The sequence below is a fragment of the Cygnus olor genome, chromosome 2 (assembly GCF_009769625.2).
Source record: "Cygnus olor isolate bCygOlo1 chromosome 2, bCygOlo1.pri.v2, whole genome shotgun sequence".
Lineage (NCBI taxonomy): Eukaryota > Metazoa > Chordata > Aves > Anseriformes > Anatidae > Cygnus > Cygnus olor.
Genome location: NC_049170.1, coordinates 63,086,573 through 63,109,749, shown reverse-complemented (window position 1 = coordinate 63,109,749; position 23,177 = coordinate 63,086,573). Strand labels below are relative to the sequence as shown.

General features: G+C 39.8%; 1 protein-coding gene across 9 annotated transcripts in view; it reads right to left on the bottom strand.

The window, feature by feature from the left end:
* The window catches only part of BMPER (BMP binding endothelial regulator), a 155,088-nt gene that overhangs the window by 58,063 nt on the left and 73,848 nt on the right, over nt 1-23,177 (bottom strand). For 7 of the 9 annotated variants that reach the window (XM_040548855.1, XM_040548847.1, XM_040548848.1 and 4 more), the window contains 5 exons: nt 16,560-16,659; nt 12,518-12,627; nt 11,743-11,883; nt 9,312-9,416; nt 3,787-3,832 (listed from right to left, as the gene is read on the bottom strand). In XM_040548855.1, the coding sequence (XP_040404789.1) occupies nt 3,787-3,832; nt 9,312-9,416; nt 11,743-11,883; nt 12,518-12,627; nt 16,560-16,659 (502 nt within the window). The remainder of the gene's footprint in view (nt 1-3,786; nt 3,833-9,311; nt 9,417-11,742; nt 11,884-12,517; nt 12,628-16,559; nt 16,660-23,177) is intronic. The other 2 variants (XM_040548852.1, XM_040548853.1) reach the window with 1 other exon arrangement.

The window sequence follows — 23,177 nt, the reverse complement described above, 5'->3', positions numbered from 1 at the left end:
TACCTACAAAGCATAACCTCATCTTCTTTTTTTTTTAACCTTTTTAATTGTTGTTTAGAGAAGTCATCAATTTTTAAGTATTTCTATAAAATAAATAATAAAATACAATAAATTATGAAATGAAATATAAAATAAAATAAAACAAAACAAAATATTGATATGCATGCAGGAAAAGGTGAAACAACCAACTTTTTAGTCCTAAGGCTGGTTGGCTGGGTCCAAATGCTCTTGAGTTTGGTTTAGCTCCATACAACATTTTGTCAATTAAAAAACCTGCTGAATGATTACTAATGCACAAAAGTTTCTGCCCCCCAAAAAAGGTGTTTACTGCAAAATCAATCATATGTACTGCTAGACCTGGATGACTGCAGTACACTTTGAAAAAAAACTTTTCTTTAAACTTCACAATGACTTCGGTATGACTGCGTCAGGATTACTGATCATAATTAAAATATATCTACGTGATCACAGTAGGAAGCTTTCATACTGCATGCCGTAATTTCAGCAAAGGCTGTCAATTCTTCATTGTCAAGAACAAAGATTTAGTCTTTGCTGGAAATTCCCATCTTTGTCTAGAGTTGAGAGCCATCTGCTAATATTATTTGAACTCAGGTTTAATGTTTTCTTTTTTTAATATGAAAATGACCTTGGTCTAACACAGGATTACTAATTTATGGAATTGACGTCAGTGGTGATTTTTCTAGATCAAGCCCAAAAGAGTACATTTCATTACATTTTTACAGCAGGATAAACTAAACTGTTGAATTTTCCACTGGTATGACCACTGTGTTTAATTAGTGATAACTGTACACCAGCCATGGAGCTTAAACAGCAACATGCCAAAACTAACCATAGTTAACTTCAGCAACAGTAGACAAAAGGGACTCTCTAGCCTTTTAGGAGATGAGGTACTTTTTCTCTCTGCAACAAACTGCTTTGAAAAATGATCCTTTGATTTTTTTTTTCTTTTTCAGTTTAAAGTGTATCCTTTAACAACGTGACTGTTTTTGACCCACTTCATAGAAATTGGCTGCATTTAAACTGTACTCAAAGCTCTCCTGTGTACAGTATGTTCTTGTACCTCCTATGTTGTTTTTACTTTGGAAAATTAATATCTGCTGGACCGCCAAAAATGTCTGGTGTGTTAATATGTGGAGAGAGAATCAGCTGAGTGGGTGGGTGAGGAAAAGGGCTATGCATGTGCATCTTATCAGAAATGGGCTCAATTGGCAAAGGTTCTAATGTGTGGACTGAGATGGTGATCATCACTGAAATACTTATGATTTTACCTTTTGCCTGTCAAAATGTTGTGATGAGATTTACAGCACTTCTGGCACAAAGGTGGAATTAGTTCCTTGCAAATGGCAACTCTAATAACACTATCGACTACCACTGCTCTATTACACTGGATATTTAAGCTTTTTGGTTACATTACCTGATAAAAGCTGGGAATTACCTTTTAGTGATAAAATCTTAGAATCAGTTCAGCATTAGTCTTCCTCCAAATACTGAGTCCATAGTGAGACGCCTCTCCAAAAAAAAGATAAATTTCATGCACAACAGAGGAGCATGCCACTGCAGGACAGTGCAATATGCCTCCCAGTTTTACACAGAGCCAGTGCAACATAGACGAGACCCATAAGGAGATCCTAAGGGAACAGGGTTGTTTAGTAGCGTGAAAGTTTTGGGAGACCTAAGAGTAGTCTGTCGGTACCTACAAGGAAGTTACTGAGATGACAAAGCCAGACTCCTTGTGGAGCTGCATGGCAGAAGGACAAGCAACAATGGTTGTAATTTGGAAAAAAGGAACTTGACATAAAGAATAAAATTTTACTGTGAGATGGTCAAACTTTGGAACAGGATGCCCAGAGAGGTTGTGGCATCTCCATTCTTGGAAATTCTAAAAACCTGGCTGAGCATCATGGTCTGAATCCAGTGCTGACACCATTTTGAGCAGGAGGTTGGCCTGCAGACCTCCAACTGTCAAGACTCCTTGAAACTACAGCCATGTCTATTTCTCTGTACTTAGATTCCCAAATATCAGGAAGGATTACTGTTTCCTCACACAGCCTGGATCCATGCAGGTGAATGGGAGAGGTGTGCTTATGGCTGCTGAATCAGAGTCCAAATTCCTATGCTTTCCCTAAGATTTCTCTCTCTTTACACACTTGTCCATGGCAAAAACAACTGCTCTTTAAGTAAGATCAAACACCTGCCATTTCATTCATAGCAGGTATGCAAATTTCACATATCCTGCTGGCAGTTGACACTCTGCCCTTAATTTCAAATGTCTTACAATCATGACCATTCTCTTCTTATATCATCAAGAAGTTCTGACTCTAAGGTTACCTGGTTCCTAGATTAGTTGTTTTTACTTTGAATGAATGTAGTTTTTGCCCCTTTCCCCCTTAAAAAAGTTATCACAAGTTGTCATTCTCTAGCAGCATTTCTGAAGGAATCATCTTACTCTCTTCTTTTTAACCCCTTACAGTAGAGGAGCTTTGAGGGAAGAGCCATCCTCACTATTTACCTCACTCTCACAGTAAACTACTCATGTTACAAAAGAACACATAAGAAAGGCTAAATGGGCTGAAACATAAGAACAGAGGCAAGACAGTGATCAATAAATTCGTGATACTAATGATGTCATGTTCAAGCAGAGGTCTATGACAATTTCATCACCCTTGAAACTAAGCATACATAAAATCAACTGCTAGTCAGTTGAATCCTCTTTCATTTCTCCCTCTGCTTGGTATTCTTTATTTCAAGCACTTATGATATATTTGGATTTCATTTCATTTTGATACTGAAGTCTTGCAAACTAGATTTATTTTAATACAAATTATACATTCAGAAATAATTGAGGAGCAGAATGGAAAAAAAGTATTTAGTATATAAAATTTGTGCAATCCAAGAGCTGATTTGTGCAATCCAATTGAGCTGATGAGCAAAAACAATTTGACTTTAGACAAAAGAATAGGAAACATTGTCCTTAAAAACCTATTCTTTTTTTCAGAAGCTTTCCTATAAATCATAAAGCCCCATTTTAGCAGTCTGTCCCTACTTCGTAAAATACTTAAATGTGTCCTGAAGGAAATACATAAATGTATCCTGATAACTTCAGTGAAGACAGGTCTCCCTGTTGACTTAAATAGAACAAGCTTAAAGATAACTGCTTGCATAAGTGCTTTGCTGATTGTAAAATGATCATTCCTGAAGTGAAGAGTAAAGGAATAAAAAGGTGATAATGGTGCTAAACATTACACAGACAGAAGGCCAGCTTCCTACTGTTCTTTCCATTGCTGCCCCAGACTGCCTTTTTTAAAAAACAAACAACAACAAAAACAACAACAACAACAAACCTCTTACAAACCACCCACAGAAGTTTTGTATTGTATATACTCTTGGATTATGCTTCCTCTCTCTCCTCTCTTGCATAGCTAGGCTGTTATTTACAAGTATAAAAGTCACTCGGTCCTAAAAATTATAACTCTATACACACTGCTTTTTACCTACAAATTTTACAGGCTAACTATGTCCTTCAAAGAGCAACACTTCAGATTTAGTACAAATAGTGTCATTTGGGAGAAAAATGAAATTAAGTCCTTTTTTGGGGCATTTTATTTAAAATTCACAGATTTATAGGAGACAAACTCTGTAGCCAGTAATAGCCACCTGTCCTTTAGCCACTTCTAAAAGAAGGCAGAAAAGCAAACTTATTTCTAAGATATTCATTTTCTCTGAAAGAATAAAAAAGAATTTAAAAAATGTGAAGAAAGAACTTACTTTCAGTGCAAATAGGACAGCATCCTTTTCTGTTCAGGATTTTACCCTAATTGGGAGAAAGACAGGCTCATTTAATGAAAGAGTTTTTGGAGGAATGACTGTGTTATGTTGTAAGGCTGGATAAGCCTTTGAAAATAGTTCAAGTTGTGTTTGAACTCAATGCCCTGGTTACAGTTTCAAATATCAGGTGCTAAAATAAGACAGAACTATTCAAAGAGCTTCCTGGCAGTCTTATAAGAAATGAAATACTAAAAGGATTCTCTGTTACCACTTTTCTCTTTAGAGAGTGTGAGAGAACTTTGGACTCGTATTCACAGATATCTAAAAGCAGACTAGTCATTTGCTTACCAAGATCACTACCTTTTCCCCCACTTCCCAAAATACAAACATTTCCTATGCACATCCTCCACACTTAGGCAATCTGCACCCCACACACATCCACACTCTCCCATGCCCTGAGATCATCCATCTTCCTACAGAAATAAAGGAAGGAAGGAGGCAATGGTAGAGACCTAGATTGGCCAGATTTCTTTCATGGCTAAATCTTGTGGTACCTCTTACCAGATCATATTACCAATCATGGACTGAGTTCCCTGATGAAGCAAATGGGCATAAATCCAAGGACATGCAAATCTAAAAGCAAACAATTTAGTCTAATCATAGTAACATGGACAAAAATCTCGAGTTTTTATTTACCACTGTGCACAGGCCAATTTTATTTATAGTTGTGTCTTACACAAGGCTGGCTCGAAGTAGGAATCATGCCTCTGTGTACATACATTCATGCTCCTTTTCAGTCTTCCTCAAATTAAAAGATGTTCTCTCTGATTTTACTTACACTCCCAAAAGCTAACCATCAAGTCAGAGGATAGGCCTGGAAAATTTCAGACTGAACGATGTGTTTTTCCAAGCAAAAACTGGCAGGGGTTATAACAGAACTTATGGTGATATTGGAGCTCACCCACATTCCCGTACGGGGAAGGAAGAAGCATATGGAGCTGCAATGCTCCCCGGCACCAACTCTTCAGTCCAATAGCAGTTGAACACAGAGAAAGTCCCCTTTGTGTGACCACTGCTCCTGTTCCGCACCAAGCAGGCGAACAAGGAGTGGCCAGAGAGAGTGAACAAATGGAGCTGTGATATTCTTTGCTCCAAACACACTCAGTTGTGGAGAAAAGCTCATGAAGACAGGCAAGGAAGGGGTGGCTGGTCTGCGTGGAAAGCGGGAAGTGGGCATAGACAACATGCCTTACTGCATTGCTTCCTGCCAACACCGCTCCCAAGCTTTGATTTTATACATGGGGAGAAATTAACTCCCAGTGATGAGTGTGCTTGAGGGCATCGTTGTGAGGGCACAGGAGTTCAGTGTAAGCTTGGCCTTGAATGTACAACTGCACATGAAGAGAATAAATTTGAGGCATCTCTGGACTTGAGAAAGGAGTTGGATTTGAGTTTCACTGGCATACAGGCAATGCTTAGACATTCGTGTGACCACCAGGCCTCAGAGCAAAGAGAACTGAGGACCAGGCTGCAACAAAAAGACCTATCGAGCACCTGCTAGGACAACCCCCCTCTAAGGAAGAACTGTTAAAACTGCACAGAACTATGGAGCTGGGCAGCACTTGTATGCACTAATGGAAGACATGCAGCTGAATGCCACACACTGCACACCATGGTCTTACCTCTCTGTTTCAATAAAGGAGTTGAAATCATCAGCTAAGCTGGAAGTGGCAAGAATTCAAGTGAAGTTGGAATCTCCAAGGCAGCCTGCTGAGGCTGGTTACTTGAGCCACCATGTTGGCCCGAGATCCTGTTTTTGTCTTGTAGAATAAGGAAACCCATTATTGCTAACATGTGCTGCAAGAGTTCGTTAGCATTGAGGGTTCCCTTAGGAGTGGGCTAAGTGATGTGATCCCATTTTTCCCTATGAATATTTATAAGCAGACCACATTTGAGTCTATTTATTTTCTGGGATTTTTCTTCTTTTTTTTATGAGGTTTTCAATTTTATGTCTGAGGCTTTGTTTTTTGTTGTTGGTTTTTGTTGCCTTTTTTCTTTTTTTTAAGGCAAGACTAATTGAGGGGGTTGTTTGGTTGTGCAATAGCAACAGCTGTTGTTTTTTTGTGCCTCATTTGGCACAAGAGTAAGAACAGCAACTTTTTGCTTGTAATAATAACAGATGTGTATAACATTAAATGCTGTCTGTGCTAAAGATGGGAGAACGTGTTCTGAATAAATTTTCAACTCACTTTAAGTTCACGGGTTCAAAATTTACCCACAAAATCAAACTCTGCAAATGTCTTCACATGCCATGAATTTAATTCTATTAACTTTTGCAGAGCTTTGGAGCTCAGAAAAACTATGTGGTGTAAAATTCACCAGGCTTTCCTTTAGAAGTACAAAAAGAGATGTCCGTGACCAGTGACCATTACCACAGGCTGGTATTATTAGTGGAGAATGCAAACGCATAAGGAGAAGAGGCAAGAAGGAAAATGATAATGATGGATAATTGTAAGGGAGATGGTACAAGGAAAGAAGGAGGCTGGAGCAGGGGTAGGACAAGTGAATAGCAAATTAGGTAAGAAAAAGTCTAAAGAACTTCTGAAATTCAGTCTTGCCAAGTGTTGAGATTACTCCCTTTCTACAAAGTATTCAAGCATGTGTTCAAAGCAGATATGGAGGGTCTTCAGCAGGACTGTACACATGCTTAATAGCATTGCTGGATGGGAGCCAGCATGTACTGCACCTTGAAGGCTGATGCTCCAGGTAACAGAAAGGGAATACCAATGTGGAGCCAATTGTTGAAGAGCCAAAAACAGGAACCACAAGCCACAGGGCTCACTAGAAGCTCAAGAAGGACTGATTTTACTATAAATATGACAGGAGGGATTGAATTTGCCAGAGATATATTGCCCTCACTGCAGATGAAAGGAAGCTAAGAAAGACACTTCCTGTAATTACTGATACAGAATTAAACTCCAAAAAAGAAGCTCCAAAAGAGAAGAATAAAAGGAATGGAAAAATGTGCCTAGCCCTACAAAGAAAATGAAAGAAATGGCAGAAACAGTCTCTGAAAGTATGGCAGCCTGCCACCAATAGATTGGATAATACAAATGGTTGCACAGTATTGGAAATTTTTGCACAACTGCCACTTTGAAACTTATCCTTTCTAGAAATAATTGGCTAAAATCTGTATTGATAAATTAAATAATATTCCATCACAGAAAAAAAAATAAAAAAAAAAAAAACATAATGCAAAGTGTATTAAGACTACATAGTAAAGCACTTAAGGAACGATATTTTAAGTTGTTATTGAATCTTCAATACTTTCACGTTCAACTGTGTATCATAACACAATTCTAATGAGATAACTTTATGTGGCCTGGCACCCTAAGGGACAGTAAACAGCATTTTATTCCACAGCAGACTTCAATAGACAATAGAGAGTGCATACTACCAGAAATCCCAGGAAGAGAGAAAAAAAATGGAGTTCACACCACTACAGTTTTCAGAGACAGCAGTATGATATCCAGACTTTCAGTATCAGAATCACTAATATATCTTTATCTTGAATAATGTGGTGTGTTTAATTAATGTTTATAGATTTGTGACAGAATATCTCATCAAAGAAAGTGCAGCACAGATGAAAAGTGAAAGATTTAAATCCATTAGCATATATTATTTGCTTTAAAATTACTGAAGGTGGTACCAACTTGGAATAGGAAAATAAATCTCACTCTAGAGTTTACATTCCTTCTCCTGCTTGTCTTTCCAATGTAGCTTGAAAGAGCAGAAACATTGCTTGTACCTGTGGAGGAGGGTGGGCTCACATGCAGCTAGCTATGGACTCCATTTTAAGACAGAGAGCAGGCTGACTGGTTAGATGCTAGAGGAAAGGGTGCTGCAGGATAACAAAGCTGGTCTTTTCAGCCCTGAGGAGCTGGACCTCGTCTGAGGACTCAACTCAGAGGTTTAGGGCAGTTCAGAAATTTGCATTAACCTTCGAGCAGATCACGTAACAGCCAGTCAGCTGGCACATCAGTCAGTTTGTACATCAGTCAGCTACAGTCCCACAGGACTGCAGACAGTAAATTTTTATCCACCACTATTTTCACTGACTGGCCGTGAACAGTAAGGCAGTTCATTTATTTATAGAAGCCACTTCAACTGATCACCTCAATGCTTAAATTTATATATAGATGGGTAAGGCTGAAGTGGTGTATTTCACTTAAGAATTGCATTAAGCCAAATTAGTTATTTCATCTCAGAAGCATCTTAATTGTTCGAAATGCATCAGCATGGGGAAAATATAAATGAGATGCAGTGTGTGCCAGGTTCAACTACAAAGGATTTGAGAAGACCTGAAGGGTCCAAGCTCTCACCTCCTGCTTATCCTGAGAATGGCTCAAAGTGAGCAAGCCTGATTACCATGGGCCTCAACAGGTTCCCAGAAGAAGAGCTCCTTTTTTCACACTTCCGACGATCTGTACAACATCTTATATGGGGCCTATTAACAGAACTGCCCTCTGCAGTGAATGTCAGAATGACAGGAAAAGGCTGTCCTGTCTTCTGAGGATGCAAACATAATTCCTGCAGCCCACTGGCACAGCAGAAACAGGAGCACCAAGGTACAGGCTCTCTATTCTATCACAGCTTCTGGCTGTCAAAAGTTCACACATATAAAATTTTACAAACTAGAGTTTGTCATTTAAAATTTTATACCTAGGTGTCTGTGACTCATATTTTCCCTGCTGGCTTCCAGGATGGAGAAGGAAACACTGAGAAGGTGTAATGCTAACGACTTGGCTCTCTCTTCTGCAGCTCTGTTCAAAGATCTGCCCCTATATGAGGTGCTATTTAGAGCTCCCTCTTCTGAAAGCTTAGTCCATTAAAACAAAGTAATTTGTCAGCGATGGAAATCCAAGAAACAAAAGCTGACTTTAGCTCAAGGTTTCAAGTAATGCTAATTTTTGAAGCAATTAAGTTATAATTACACCACGCTCTGGGTTCACTTCAGATTTTCAAACAAAAAATACCTAGGCTGCAATCTCAGAGGAAACTGCATAGTTTGATTGAAATCATTTGCTTTGCCTTGCCTAATTTACATGTCTAACCAAGTATCATGCCTCACATGCACTGAGAAAAGCAAGCACAACAACCTCTTGTGGATTGCCTTAACAGTCTGCATGCTCTTCATGTATTAACATAGTCATCTCACCACTCTACAAAACTATTAAATATATCTGAAAGAGATGTTCCAGTGCAGATAACTTGGGACAGAGAAAGAGAAAGGAGGAGAAAAGGAGCACAGAGTTTGCAGAGCAAGGACAGAGGCAAAAAGCCCTTATTCATAGTAGCAATAGCACACTTGGAAACCACCAGCCTAAATTAACATGCCAAAGGATCCCTCCTTTCCAATCTGCATGCTCCACTGCAATGCACACCCTTCTAAGAAACACTGAAAAAGATAATGGTGGTGAAAAAAAAAAAAAAGAGAGAAGAAAGACATTTTTTAAAAAACTCACTTGAGGACAGCTGCTGACTGGAATGCACTGCTTCTTGTGACACTCTGTCTTGCCTTTCACACAAGCACAGATGGTGCAGTTCACAGAGGACCACATCTCTCCATCCTGAAAGAGGCAACATGATATAGTATCAGCTGGGGTGGCAACAGGAAGCTATTTCAGTAATGTATTATTGCACAAGAAAGGATAGCTTTCCCTGTTGGCATTGTGTCATTGTTTAGTCTAAATTATTTTGAGGTGTCTAGCCACGCCCAGCTGTTTTAAAGACAAAGATCAAATTCAGTGGGGTTTTGTTCCCTTCAGCCCTCCAGGTCAAAAAATTCATTTTTCCAAAGCTAACCAAGTCACATTTGCATTTTCCATCAGTGTCCTGATCATTTGCATTATTTTCTCTTCAGTATGTGTCTGAGATGTGATCACACCTATCACAAATTTTCATTTAAGCTGACATAATTAGAAAAACCTGATTCATTGGGTTGAGTGACATCTTTAAGTTGTTGCACGTGAAAGCATTTGATTAAGATGTCAGCATATAGTGAATTTATTCCCAGATGCAGCATCATTTTGGCTTAGGGCAGGAATGGTTGAATAATGAATTCTAATTTAGATCACTTACAGCACTTTCACAGACACTTGATCTGCTAAACATCTGAAAATGTTTAGAAGAGATACAGTGCTGAACTCCTCAAAAGCATAGCAGGTAAGACAGTCTATGGCTCTTGAAGTATTAAGTGCAGAGCAAAATATGGTCTTATCCCCACTTGCTTGGGAAAGACTACTTGTGGAATTGCCCTGGCTCATTTCTACACAGTGTTGCATTTGCCAAGTGTCGTTCCTAAAACATTCTGTCTCACCCACTTACAGTCTTATGCTAGCCTACATAGAGCCTGTTTACTGTCCTGCTGTGAAGGAAGGGTGAGGATAGACCTGACAGGAACAGAGAACAGGCAGTCCAACCAGACAGCTGTGAACAATTATGTGCCCACCGCAACACCATGTTCTGACCAGAGAGAAAAACAGACTATAACTGAAATGCCAAGGAACCTAACTTATTCAGTTCAGCATGCACAGTTAAAGGCTGTCTTTCCCCCAACCTTTGTGTCCCCACCATGCTAAGATTGCCTGGCGTTTCTGAGGCAGCATGCATTCTTGTGAACCTCTAATGACCACTTTACAAGCATCTGCTATGGTACCAGAATATATCACCACTAACTGCATGTAGCTGCCCTGATTTTTGTTTCACAGACATTTTTTGTACAGGAGAGGACATAGCTCTGGTCTAAAAGGAAAACTGCCCAGATTCTCAATGAACCTGTGCCCATTCTATCAGTATTAGACCATTAACTTCAACAGAGCTACACTGGATTTACCTTTTTGTACATGAGGCCAGAAATGGATGTACTCACTCTATTTTTTCTTACTCTATATAGTGCTTAGTAATATAATAAAATATTCACAAGTAGCAGAATATTTTATTTGGGTGCCTAAGAAGCTGGCATTTGTTCCTGAAGCACAATAGCACCAGTGTGAAGGTTCCAATCAGATTCAGTATATTCTCAGCATACAATAAGTTCGCATGCAATTTCCAGAATAAACACTTCAGCTATGTACACAAAAGATGGAATAAATGGGAAGCAATTCTGGCTGAGCAAACCAAGTATTCACATGGGATTTAACATTTGATCTGATTCAAGGGTCTCTTAACTCACAGATGGCCCATAAGGTGACAGAATCTTTTTCTGACACAGCGTTAAAAAAAACTGCACCACTTGAAAAAACATACAGGGTCTCAGCAATGTGAGAAGTGTTTTGCAGGAAATCCCTTGTGATTTGGAAACATTGGGTGAGAGTGCAGTAGGTAACAGTTATTACATCCCAGTATGAGATGTCAGGGGTGCTGTCCTTAGCAGAGCTGTGAAATGTAGTAAATCTAGATGAGTAACTTTCAGCCAACATGAGCTTTGCATAGCTCCTGTTGCTCAGCTGTGGAAGAGAGAGACTCTTTGGCTCAGCAGATAGAGCCCACATACCACTCAAAAATACCTTAAAATATCTACACTCAAAAATACCAGCATTTCCTTGAGAAAGCAGAGCATAACTCTCTCTTACTAAAAATGCATTACTTGTTAGTAATGCATTTTCAGCAAGAGATGTAAACAGCAGCTTGAATCTCCATGTGTAGAGAGAGAGACACCACATCACATCAAGGAGGAACTAATCTTAACTGCTGTGTACCCACAAAATTTACAGAGACTCAGAAAAAAAAAATAGCAAATGGCAAATTTTGCTGTGCTTTGCTTCTGAGTTGTTCCATCATCAACCAGGATGGTGAGGATTCTGCTAAGAAGTAAGTCACAACACTAATTTACAGTAAACATGTTGTACAGATGTTACAATGCCATCTATTCTTGAGCCACACCTGAAACTTTACCTGGAATATTTTATTACCAAACTTGCACACTTTCTCTTCCTCAGGAAAGATATAGGAGATACATTCCTTGCAGCAATGGTCTTTGTTTTTATTGCATTCTCCAGGAAGTAAGCACCTCTTCTTACATATCACTGTTGAGTCCTGGGTAAAAGGACAAAAGTAAATCATGAAGTCACCACCAAGGTGTTTCTGCTCCTACGTGTCCTTATCATAATATTTCTGCTTGCTCAGTCATTGCATCCAACCAAGTTAGACCCAAACTGCCTTGAACAAGTCAGCTCAGAGAAAATAAAAAAAAATTAATGGATTAAGGGAATCTTTCACAGTCTGTTAAACTAAAGCCCAGCTTGCACTCTTCTTGCCTGCAAAATCTGAACTTTGTGACACTACATTTTCTGTGCAAAAGGTGCAGAAGTACATATGATCACAGTCATGCTAGAGCAATTAAAATAACCACTGCCACTCAACACCGATGTGTTAACTCACCATGTACTGAGTTAACTCCTATTCCAGCATAATGCAAATTCAAAGAGGGTCACATAATCTGAGTAACTTCATTTTGCATCACGCAGCCAGATATTATGTATCAGCTGAGGTAGTCAGTAGCTTTCTGTACTTTCCTAGCAAAACTGCAAGTGCCCTTCGGGCCTAACTCTCAAGGACCACACAAGATGCCAAAGTAGAACAGTATCTAGGTTTACAGTTTCACAACCCTACAAATTACTGCCAAGCCAGACAACCAGCAGCACACAATACTAAAGCACTATGGGCCTACCTTGCATGTACACATTGTGCAGTTGTCATAAATAAATGAGGACCCATTATCATACACGTTGCTGTGAAAGAGGCAGCTTCCAAATGGGAGGTCAAACACTTTCCTCTGTCCTGAATATAAATAAACAATAATAGAAACAGAATGTGGTTGAAAAGATGCCATATTGTCAACAAAAATAGCAGAGCTTATTGTCACCAGACCAAATTCATCTGTAATGTGTCATTTGCTATGTGCTTCCATTTTGGTGTGAAAAAATATGTACTTTTAAAAGTTCACTGTTCTTCTAGCACACATTCATCTGTACAGATTTTACTGTGAGGGAATATAAATATGATTTATGGCATGTTTATATTGGAAAAATCTTTCTTCTCCTTCTCATCATAAAGCGCACAGTGCAGCTACACGAATAAAAAGTAAGCACTGAAAACTCTTAAGGTACACTTAAACTCATTTAAACAGTCTTTAGCTTAATGTAATAACTTATCAAATAAAGCAGCCTAAACTGGTTTTACCATATCTTTCTCAGGGGTTCACAGCAGCCAAACTAAATCAATTCAGCGAGCCTGGTGCAAAAAATCATATGTATTGTCCAGTTTCATTACAAAAGCTTGGTGTACCATGTTGGGACATAGTTGCAAGAAATACAGACATTCGCACAGTTTACAGGCAGAATGGGGCAGCACAAAATATTTATATTCCATAATCCATAAAAAAATTGGGCTACATGAGAGTGAAGCAAGGTTTAGAACGCTATACAGGGAAGGTAGCATCAGTATCAAATCCTTCCCAAAGTCCTGAAATCATAGAATCATAGAATGGTTTGGGTTGGAAAGGACCTTAAAAATCATCTAGTTCCAATTTCCCTGCCATAGGCAGGGATGCCACCCACTAAATCAGGTTGCCCAAAGCCCCATACAACCTGGACTTGAACACTTCCAGGGAGGGGGCATCCACAGCTTCTCTGGGCAACCTGTGCCAGTGCCTCACCATCCCCATAGCAAAGAATTCCCTCCTTATATCTCATCTAAATTTACCCTCTTTTAGTTTAAAGCCATTACCCGTTGTCCTATCACCATACTCTCTGACAGAGTCTCTCCCCATCTTTCCTGTACCTTTGAGTACCCTGCCCTTTTAGGTACTTGAAGGCTGCTGTAAGTTCTCCCTGGAGCCTTCTCTTCTCCAAGCTGAACAACCCCAACTCTCTCAGCCTCTCTTCATAGGAAAGGTTCTCCAACCTCTTGATCGTCTTCATGGCCCTCCCCTGGACTTGTTCTAATACTTCCATGTCCTTCTTGTGCTGTGGGCCCCAGAGCTGAATGTTGCACTCCAAGTGGGGTCTCATAAAAGCGGAGCAGAGGAGGACAATCACCTCCCTCCACCTGCTGGCCACTCTTCTTTTGATACAGCCCAGGATATGGTTGGCTTTCCGGGCTGCAGGTGCACATTGCCAACTCATGGCGAGCTTCTCATTATCCAATACCCCCAGGTCCTTAAACAGCCCTAGGACTGTTTTTAATCCATTCTCTGCCCAGCCTCTGTGTGTGCTTGGGATTGCCCTGACCCAGATGCAGGACCTTGCACTTGGCTTCAATTCTGCAAGCGCTTTGAAATCAAAGTTGCAGAACATTCTGTGGTTCTACAAGTTTCTCCTATTCCTCAGCTTCTTTCCAAATAAATTATTTTAAATAAGTGACCATTATGATACATAAACATGAGCTCTTTACAAAAAACTGTACAAAATCACTTTACTTATCTTTCTGTGTTTGAATACCTTCCTCTGTTTAGTTCTGGTGGAAGCTAACTAACAAGTTCTTTTACAAGTGGCTGCTAGTCTCCCAGCTTATCATTTCTCAGGTCTGATGTTAAATAGGCATCAGTTTCAAGGTAGTGAATGGGCACTATAAGCACATACAAGTCACTAAGTACTATACTAGGCCAATAGTTTAGCTCTCAAACCGCCAAGTCTTGACAGCTGGGATCACTGAAGTTTGTCCCTGTGTTCCAATTTGTAATCCCTTCCTTTTTCAATAAGTCTTGATAAAAGTAGAACAGCTTAAAAGAAAAGGCTTCCAGTTCCCTCCAAGAAATAAGTGAACAGAAGAAGCACACAGCAAAATCCATTGGATTACCCTTGAGATTTTACAAATCTTAATGTGAAAATGACTATTAAAGAAAAAGTTAAGAAATAATTGCTGTTGTTCAGTTAGACACAATCTAAACATATCTTTGTTGTAAATTATTTACCATGAACTAATCTGCGCTTGTACAACCAACCTTTCTTTTAGTGAACGTGCATCCTTTTGCAAAGGCTTAATTTTTCTTTTAGGACTAACACATGAAATCAGTTGAGGATGCTTAGTAGCCCTAAAAGGAACTGTTCCACATCCATGCACCGCTTATAGGCAAATCTGAGCCATACCCCTATCTGTAACAACAATTCTGATGCTTTATGTGGGGTGAAGACTTCCATCACATAACTTAGATCACCAGGAGAACAAAAGTCCAGCTCTCTCTCACATTGTCTTGCCATGCCTTACAAACCACCCAAAGCAATTCTGGGTGGCCAACCAAGTTCAAATAGTTGGTAAAAAAACAATGACAAAGGACCTACCCCTTAAAAAGATGTGGTGGTGCAGATATTGGCTTAATGGTCAGCTTTGCTGGCTCATAACCACTAGCTAAACTAATAATTCAAGTCCCAGTGGAATCAACTGCATTCTTCTAAGCTATATATGCTGAGTATCAGGAATTCAATTGCAGGGAGGTCCTCCATACGATACTTTAAAAACCATGCCTCAGCATCCATGAAAACGTTTCTCCTTCCCTACTGCTGTGACATTTGCTATGCATCCCTTGGCTCTACCTTGGCTCCAGAACTTTCAACACTTCACTGTGAATAGACATTATCTACTCACAGGTATCTGACATGCTTTAGAGTTATGACTGCATAAAATGGAAATGATTGTTATTAGTGAATTCATTTATAGATGTTTCTAAGTGAGGAAAAAGAATCTGTAGAAAAATCCCCATGAAGCAGTCAAAAATCAAAGCTGGCTTTTGAATGCTCAGATCAGAAAGGTTTGTTTCTAGCAGTCAAAAATGTTAGGTATTCTGAGAAACTGGAACTCTCTGTGGCTAACTGCCTTCAAGGCCAGAGCTCCCTGTACCCCTAATCCAGACCCAGAAATAGACTTCAGATGGTAGTGAGTATATAGCCGAAATGACAAAAAGTATCTGTTGAAGAACAGGGAATTATCAGTTCTAAAAATCTGCAAAAATAAAAAACACTTATAACCTCAAACGCCAAATTAAACCTAATTTATGTGGTAAAATGTAAGTGATCCTTGTTTATGAACTAGAGGGTCACATGCTGAGGAACATCAACCTGTGGATCGGTGGAAATGATGCAAGCAAAACAGGGACTCTCAGAAGTCGCTGCACTTACTGGCATGACTTGGAAGAACTAGTCCTGCTCAGAGGCCTCCGACTTACTCTTTTGAAATGTGTTGGAAAGATGTAATTGAAAATACTCTGGCTGAAACTGTGATTCCACCTCAAGAAGGCAACAGTGAGGTAGACTTAGGTCCCTGGCCCCTCTGACAACAACTTCTAAGAACGCAACTCCAATATAGAAGTTTCCTTTGACCTGCATTTCCTCAAAACCAAGAATGCAAATGCACATTCAAATAAAAATCTGAGAGGGTGAGGCCTTTTCTTTTGCGGCAAATTCCAATGAAACATTTCTTCCCACCTCAACCTTCTTCAAAAAACATGTGTAATGAAGGGGGAAACATCTCTATGTTGTCTCTGTAAGCAAGCCAACTGGCCTGTGCTCAAATGGTCTTCTACAGCTGCTTGCTACCATCCGTCACAACCCTACACACGGACCCTGAGTACCTCTTTAAAACTGTAAATTAGACACTCCACTGAGCAAAAGTGTTTATTTCACCTCTCAGAATTTACCAGTATTGTGAAATATAAGATATGCTGTGCAGAAATAAATTACAGTAGTTACAAAATTCCCAATAAGGCAAACACTCACCTAAGCATTTGGGGCAACACTGTCCAGCAGGAGTGTGACTGAGGTGCTGGGGACATGAGAGAATGGGGCAGACATCCTGGATGCACTGTGTCCTGCCACCCTGAAGGAAAACAGGATCAGTTAGGGAAAAAAAAAAATATATATATATGAAGTAGACATACACACACCCACACAGACTGGTAACAAGGCTCAAAAAGCCTTAGCCAAACCAGTTTTGCCAACAGAAATTTCTTCTTGCATCAGGCATACGCAAAACTTGTATAACTGTCCTTCGACACTTTTTACACTGTGTGCAGAGTCCTTGGATTATTCATATTTTTTCATTCTCTCAAGCAATGAAAGCAATAGTTGAAGAAACAGTGTCTTTCTATCTTATTTCTTGGTGTGGATATGAAAAAAAAAAATAGGGAGAATAAAATCAATATCTGTGAACCCTTCCTGATGTTCAAAGAAGTTATTGAGCAATTTTTTACATTATTCTTCACCTCCTGTGCCATGCCCTTCTAGGCTAGTCTGGGACAGGGATTAAGTGCTGAAGCAAGATGAGAGCAGGTGTTCTTCTAATATGTCCATGACCTCAGAAGCCAAATAAGCCAAAATCATTTAAGAAAGCACATTTTTGTTATCCTCCCAATCCAACTTTGCAAACCCAGAAGGTCTGCTTTCTTCAGAGGACTGAAAATCAAGAGTGTATACGAAATTTTCAGAATTGATGTGAAAAAACAATCAAATAAACAAAAAACAGGACTGGATACGTCTTCATGAACCAATAAATATCAAGGAAAAGAGAAAGGCAAAAAGAACAGCAAAGACAAAAGCACAGAGTGTATGCATAAGACTAACTGCAGTTAGGGAAAAGAGATCTTTGTTCTCATTCTGCCCTGTTGCATGAACACTTCACCGTGCTTACAGAATACTGCATTTAACTCTGGACCTTCTACCAAAATGTGCTCCATATGCTCTTGTGAGATGTCCAGGTTGTTATACTTAAAAATCAGCCCACCTTTGCCTTAGCAAGGGAAGGCAGTCCTTTTCATCTAACTACCCTGCCTCATTTACCACTCAGAGCTGCACTCGTCCTGACAACAAGCTTTGTGTTAGTGGATGTTGCAATGGAAGGCTTATGAACAGTCTCCTCCCACGTGCACACTGGATGCCTCTTGAGGTTCCCTGGGGAAAGATGGAAAAAGCTGTTCATTTTTGAAGCGCTCTGTGCCTGAAATGATGATATGCCATTCCACTCCTAATAGCCTCACTGAATCATGTAAAAGCTTTTACATATGGGCAGACCCACATATACACTATTATACAGAAATAACATACCAACTGTACCCCCATTCTGTAATACATTTTCAGGCACTGGAGTCTACCTGTCCCGTGGGGTTACCAAAGCATCCTGAATGCACATGGCTAATCACTGCTCATAATTCTTACACTGCAGCATGCAGGAACACAGAGGTTATTGTAGACTGAAATGACTGCTCTAAATTAAGGGTCAGACCAGAAACTTGACAAAATGAAATGAATTCCTCACTGATGTTCCTTATGATGCTCTGGGAATAGCTGTGTGAGAAGAGACACGGGTGCAGAATGAGAGAATAAATATCAAAGAAGGTCTTTCCTGTCATTCTGCCCAGGGAAAAAAGCCAAGAGAAGATAAAGTTCAAACTTCTGTGATAATTCAGTGAATGCCAAAGGAGGGCACATGACAGGCTCAAGGATACAACCCCAGAAGACAAAGCAATGCTCCGACACATGGTGATCGCAGATCCTCTCTTGCAACCTTGCTGCTGTATTTGACAGTCACATATCCTATGCGTCTACATAACTGTTCCGGATGCTTGCTTCTCTGAAGGACTGAATCAAAGCTCAGCCTTAGCACAAATCGAGACATTGCCTTCACAGCCTGCTGCATAGATTATTTTTATTATATACCTATATACAAAATGCCCTGGATAACCAGTGAACTAAAAATATGAACTTTTTTTTTTTAATTTCGGCCTTTTATTTACAGCTCCTTTTTGCTACCCTTTGCACAAGTGCCTCCTATGCACTTTTGTCTAAGTCTAGTTGCATCTCTATGTTTACTCCACGGTTACACCTGATTCCAGTTGTAATGCTGCTAGAATTTTAATAGCAAAACTGCTTTCTAGCCCAGTGCTATCCCAAATAGGCTCTTCCAGGTTCAAAAATCATCATAGGGTACATGTTCAAAAAGAGTCTGAAACAAAACAGCCTGTTTCACTTAAAGAAAGAACAATTCTACTTGCCCTACAGAGCTTAGAGAGATAGATAGCTCATTGACACACAACACTATGAGGAAATGTCAAAACTGACACAATATTTCTATCAAACTCTATTTTCTTAGAAGCATATAACTTCAGTTATCACAATTCAAAACCCACAAAGTATTCAGAATGCTAGTTTTCAAAGCAGGATTACATGATGTTGCCAGTGCTCTACATTGCACGAAATAGAGACGTAGAAAATACAGTATAACAGAAGTTCAAGAAAAATGCAAGGGAAAAAATAACTCCTGAGAGTAAAAAGATTGACTCTGGATGACCTAAACCAGATTGGGAACTGTGTAGTAAACACCTTGCCTCCACCTCTCAGTTATACCTACAGCTTTTAGCTCACATTTCCCTGCTAAGTGTAACGTCTCCCAGGCAGCCAGAATATTTCAGGCCTGAAGCAACACCTTCCAGTAAAACCAAACCTGAACTGGAAGCCATTGCAGACCAAGAAAGTACAAGTGACATCTGCTTTCTGTGAGAAATGTTTTTCAAGAGCTAGGCAAATAAATTCTTGAGTGGCAGTTAGATGAAACCTCAATCGAGGGATGATGCTGCAGCTCACAGTCCTCTGGAGACAACAGATTTCCTAAGAAATCTGCAGTCTTTGGTGAAAAGGTTCACTTTCCAAAGTGGAACCACTATAACCCCTGCTGCCATCTCATATCTGCAAAACAAAGAAAGATGATCCCTGGAATCAGCTTGGAGGGCAGCATGGGCTGAAGTATTGTCTTGCCTCAGCAGCTTTCTCACAGACATTGGAAAGAGGGAAAAATGGACCAGCACTTTGTAATTCTCCCAAGAGAGAACCCTTTGAGAGAGACAACTGCCTTAGTCTTTCCTAAAAAACAAACAAACAAACAAACAACAACAACAAAAAAAAAACATGGAGCATGGAGCTAGTCTAGCTATCCTTCCGTCTGCTTCTCCTAGCCCTCAACCTTGACTGTGGTTGTTCGCTGTTCAGTAAGGACACAAGAAACTTGGTGGAGCCGAGATGCACGCAGCCAGGCTGCAGCTGACTTTGGTGGGCACACAGGATGAAGGAGACAGTGCAGTTTCTGGGCAGGCTGCACGCATGCCTAGTGCGTGGTGCATATGTAGCCTGTGTGCTAGGAATGACAGAGAGAAATGTCTGCAGAAAAAACTGTTCAAAAACTCTCCAAAATTGAAGACCCTGCTGCCATTAATCTCCAAGTGCCTTGGGCTTCACCTACAATGAGGTCAAGAACAGTGACCACCACTTTGGATAACAATTTCAGAGATATGGGTTAATTTTAGGTAGTCCCGTGTAGAGCCAGGAATTGATGTGAATAATCCTTGTGGGCGCCTTCCACTTCAGGATATTCTGTTCTGTTAGCAGAGCTGCCATTCAGATTTTGAAAGCACTCATAAAATATCAGGAGGGTAGAGGCTTTCTCATGACAGAGGTCATGACAACTACCAGTTTGTTTGTTACCGATAACAAGCATGTCTAAACTTAATAATATTTTATATAAATGTTATTTAATATTAAATGTTGACTTTAGTATTATCAAGAGACATGTCTCTTGTGGGCATATAATTTTCCATTTCATTTTCAGGTTTTATCTCTGTGTAACAGTGAAGCTATAAATCATCTGAAAAAGGTTCCTCCCTAGTTTTGCCCTGTCTTTACCTTGTGCTTGAAAGACTGCAAATTTTCCAACAGGAGGAAAATTTCCATTGATTTTGCAGAAGACTGTGTCTGTGTCCTGGCACTGGGATTCAACCCAAAGTGGATTGTAAGACATTTATTCTTCACTGTCATTTTAGAATTGTGAATGGTTTCACCTGCCACCAGTGAGGCTATCCTTATAAAATAAAAGAAATAATTTATAAAGAAATACCAAAATTACATTTCTTTCAAATTCAAGACACATATTCCAGATATTTAAAGGAAGGTCAGATGCCTCAACAAGGGTTGGCATAAGAACTAAGGCAGATGTTCAAGGCTGTCTCCAGCTTTGAATAAAGATTTTACTCCACCACATGAAAAATACCTTTGGAAGTTCAGCAGAGTCAGCACCGAACACATCTGACCCATGCCATTGGAAAGAGAAGCCAAATAAACACACAACTGGATGACTGCCTTCAACCATTCCACCATTGTGTGTGTGACTACAGCCACCATGAACAGCTGCTGTAAGAGACACTATCATTTTTGTGACATGTGGCATTAAAGCAATGAATAGAAATCTGCTGATAAAGAGACAGGTATACGGTTTGAGATCCAGATAATGATTAGCATTACCATTCTGGTAAAAAACAAAACAAAACAAAACAAAACAAAAAACAGTACTATTTCACCAGGTCCTAGTTGCTGATGTATATAAACCCTCCTACTTGAATTGGATAATGTATTGGCTTGCATACAGTCCATATACTACAGACAGGACCTCTGTCTGATGTATTAACTACCGTGTGATAACAAAGATTTCCACTACCACTCAAATGTGCACTAAATACATGAAACAGGTCAGGAACATGTATTATGCAAATGTCTTCAAAACACCGCTGGAATTACACACTTGTGAACCCCTGCCTTGGGTTTACAATCAGATCTACAGCCCCTGATGTGTCACATCGGTAGCCTTCAGGCACAGAATTGAGAGGAGTGTAGCTTTTATTTGGAAATGAAATTGGTGTTGTCACCCAAATCAAATGACACTGCTGTTCTTATAAGAGCGCTGGTGCAGTGAGTGGTGGACAGCCTTTGGGAGCACCCACATCCTTACACAGTACTTGAGGGTCCCTGCAACAGCCATATTGTGCACAGCGACAATTCCCTGGAAAGGTCACTGGAGGGGGAAACTATTTTGGAAATGCACAAAGTAGTAAAACAGTTCTTAGCACAGCACAAAAGCAAACGGCACATCAATCAGTCCAGCAAACAGACAGACGGACAAGCCAGAGCTTCCCACATCCCTGCAGCTTGATATGTTGTCTAGACAAGGATTTTAAAAATACCTCTTTAGAAAGTGTTGGATAAAATTCGGAACAGGGAGATCTTGATCTTCATTTCAGAACAAAAGGTATTTATACTGCCTTGTGTGTGCTAGATGTTAAAACTGGATCTAGATGTTAAAACCCTATTTTCTGTGGCATCAGTGCTATAGGAAGGCTTTAGAAAATGGTTCTGGTGACAGTCTAAAGCAGTGTCCTAAGAACAGCATGTGCAGCAAGTGCTCTAAAGAGCTCTTTCCTTTTAGTACCAGATCATGCACCAGAGTGTTGAAATATTAAATATTTTCTTAAATTACATAACTAGCTAAAATCCATACAGATTAGAAATGGCAAGATGAAAGATTCCTATGAATAAATTGCTAGGACAAATTATTGGACAAAGTAAAAGCACAATTCTTAAACTATCCTCACTGCCTGGTTTCTCTGAATCTGATGCAAGGGCATTCCTCGACTTAGCCAAGAGAAGCCTAGAGAGCTCCATGGATTTCTACCACCTCTCCCTTTATGTGCAGCCTTATGATACAAGCAGTTAGATGTATTGCCTGTGGCATCATAAGCTGTATTAATTATAAAGTTCAATTAGTTGCTTCCAACTAATTTAAACTCAGGTCCCCAAACTCCAAGTGAATTGCAAGCGCGATTGCAAAGTGTCACAGAGTTGCAACATCTTGACCTAAAATCTGGAACTGAAAAGCTTTCCTCTTTTGGAAATGAATGTGCATGTGGTTGTATCCAGCTGCTGAGGAATTACCTAAATTATCCATTAGTAAGTAATTTAGAGCAGGATGAAGCCTCTAAAATACTGTCATGCTTTCCATCAACCAAATACCATATGTACAAAGTGACTCGTGTAAGTGCCAAGCCAATCCAGTCTTGTTATCTACTTGAGAGACACATTTCCTGGGATTGCTTAGACAAAGAAAAGAAAAAAAAATCTTTTTCAGAGGGAAGTGGTGTGCTGTGTTTGTTTGCAAATACATATTTGATATATCATAGCATCCTCTTACAGGGTGAAGTATGCTGTCCTGGGGTACAGCTCTTCACTTCAAAATCTGGCTTACAAGTTTCAAAGCACAATTTGCACTGACCCTTCCTGTCTAAGGAGGTGGAGGACCAGGGTGTCTACTGCCTTGGGTGAAATGGGAACATTCTGGAGAATGATATCTTGGTTTGCACAGTAGCTTTCTTTAAGCATACACAGGCAGAGACACAGCTAGTAAGATTTCACAGTTCCTGGAACTACTGAAGGGCTCCTTAGGGAGAGTCCCTCAGCACCCTGCTCTTGGCCTGGGGACTCAGCACAACCAGCACTTGGTCATATTTCTCCAATCTAATAGTG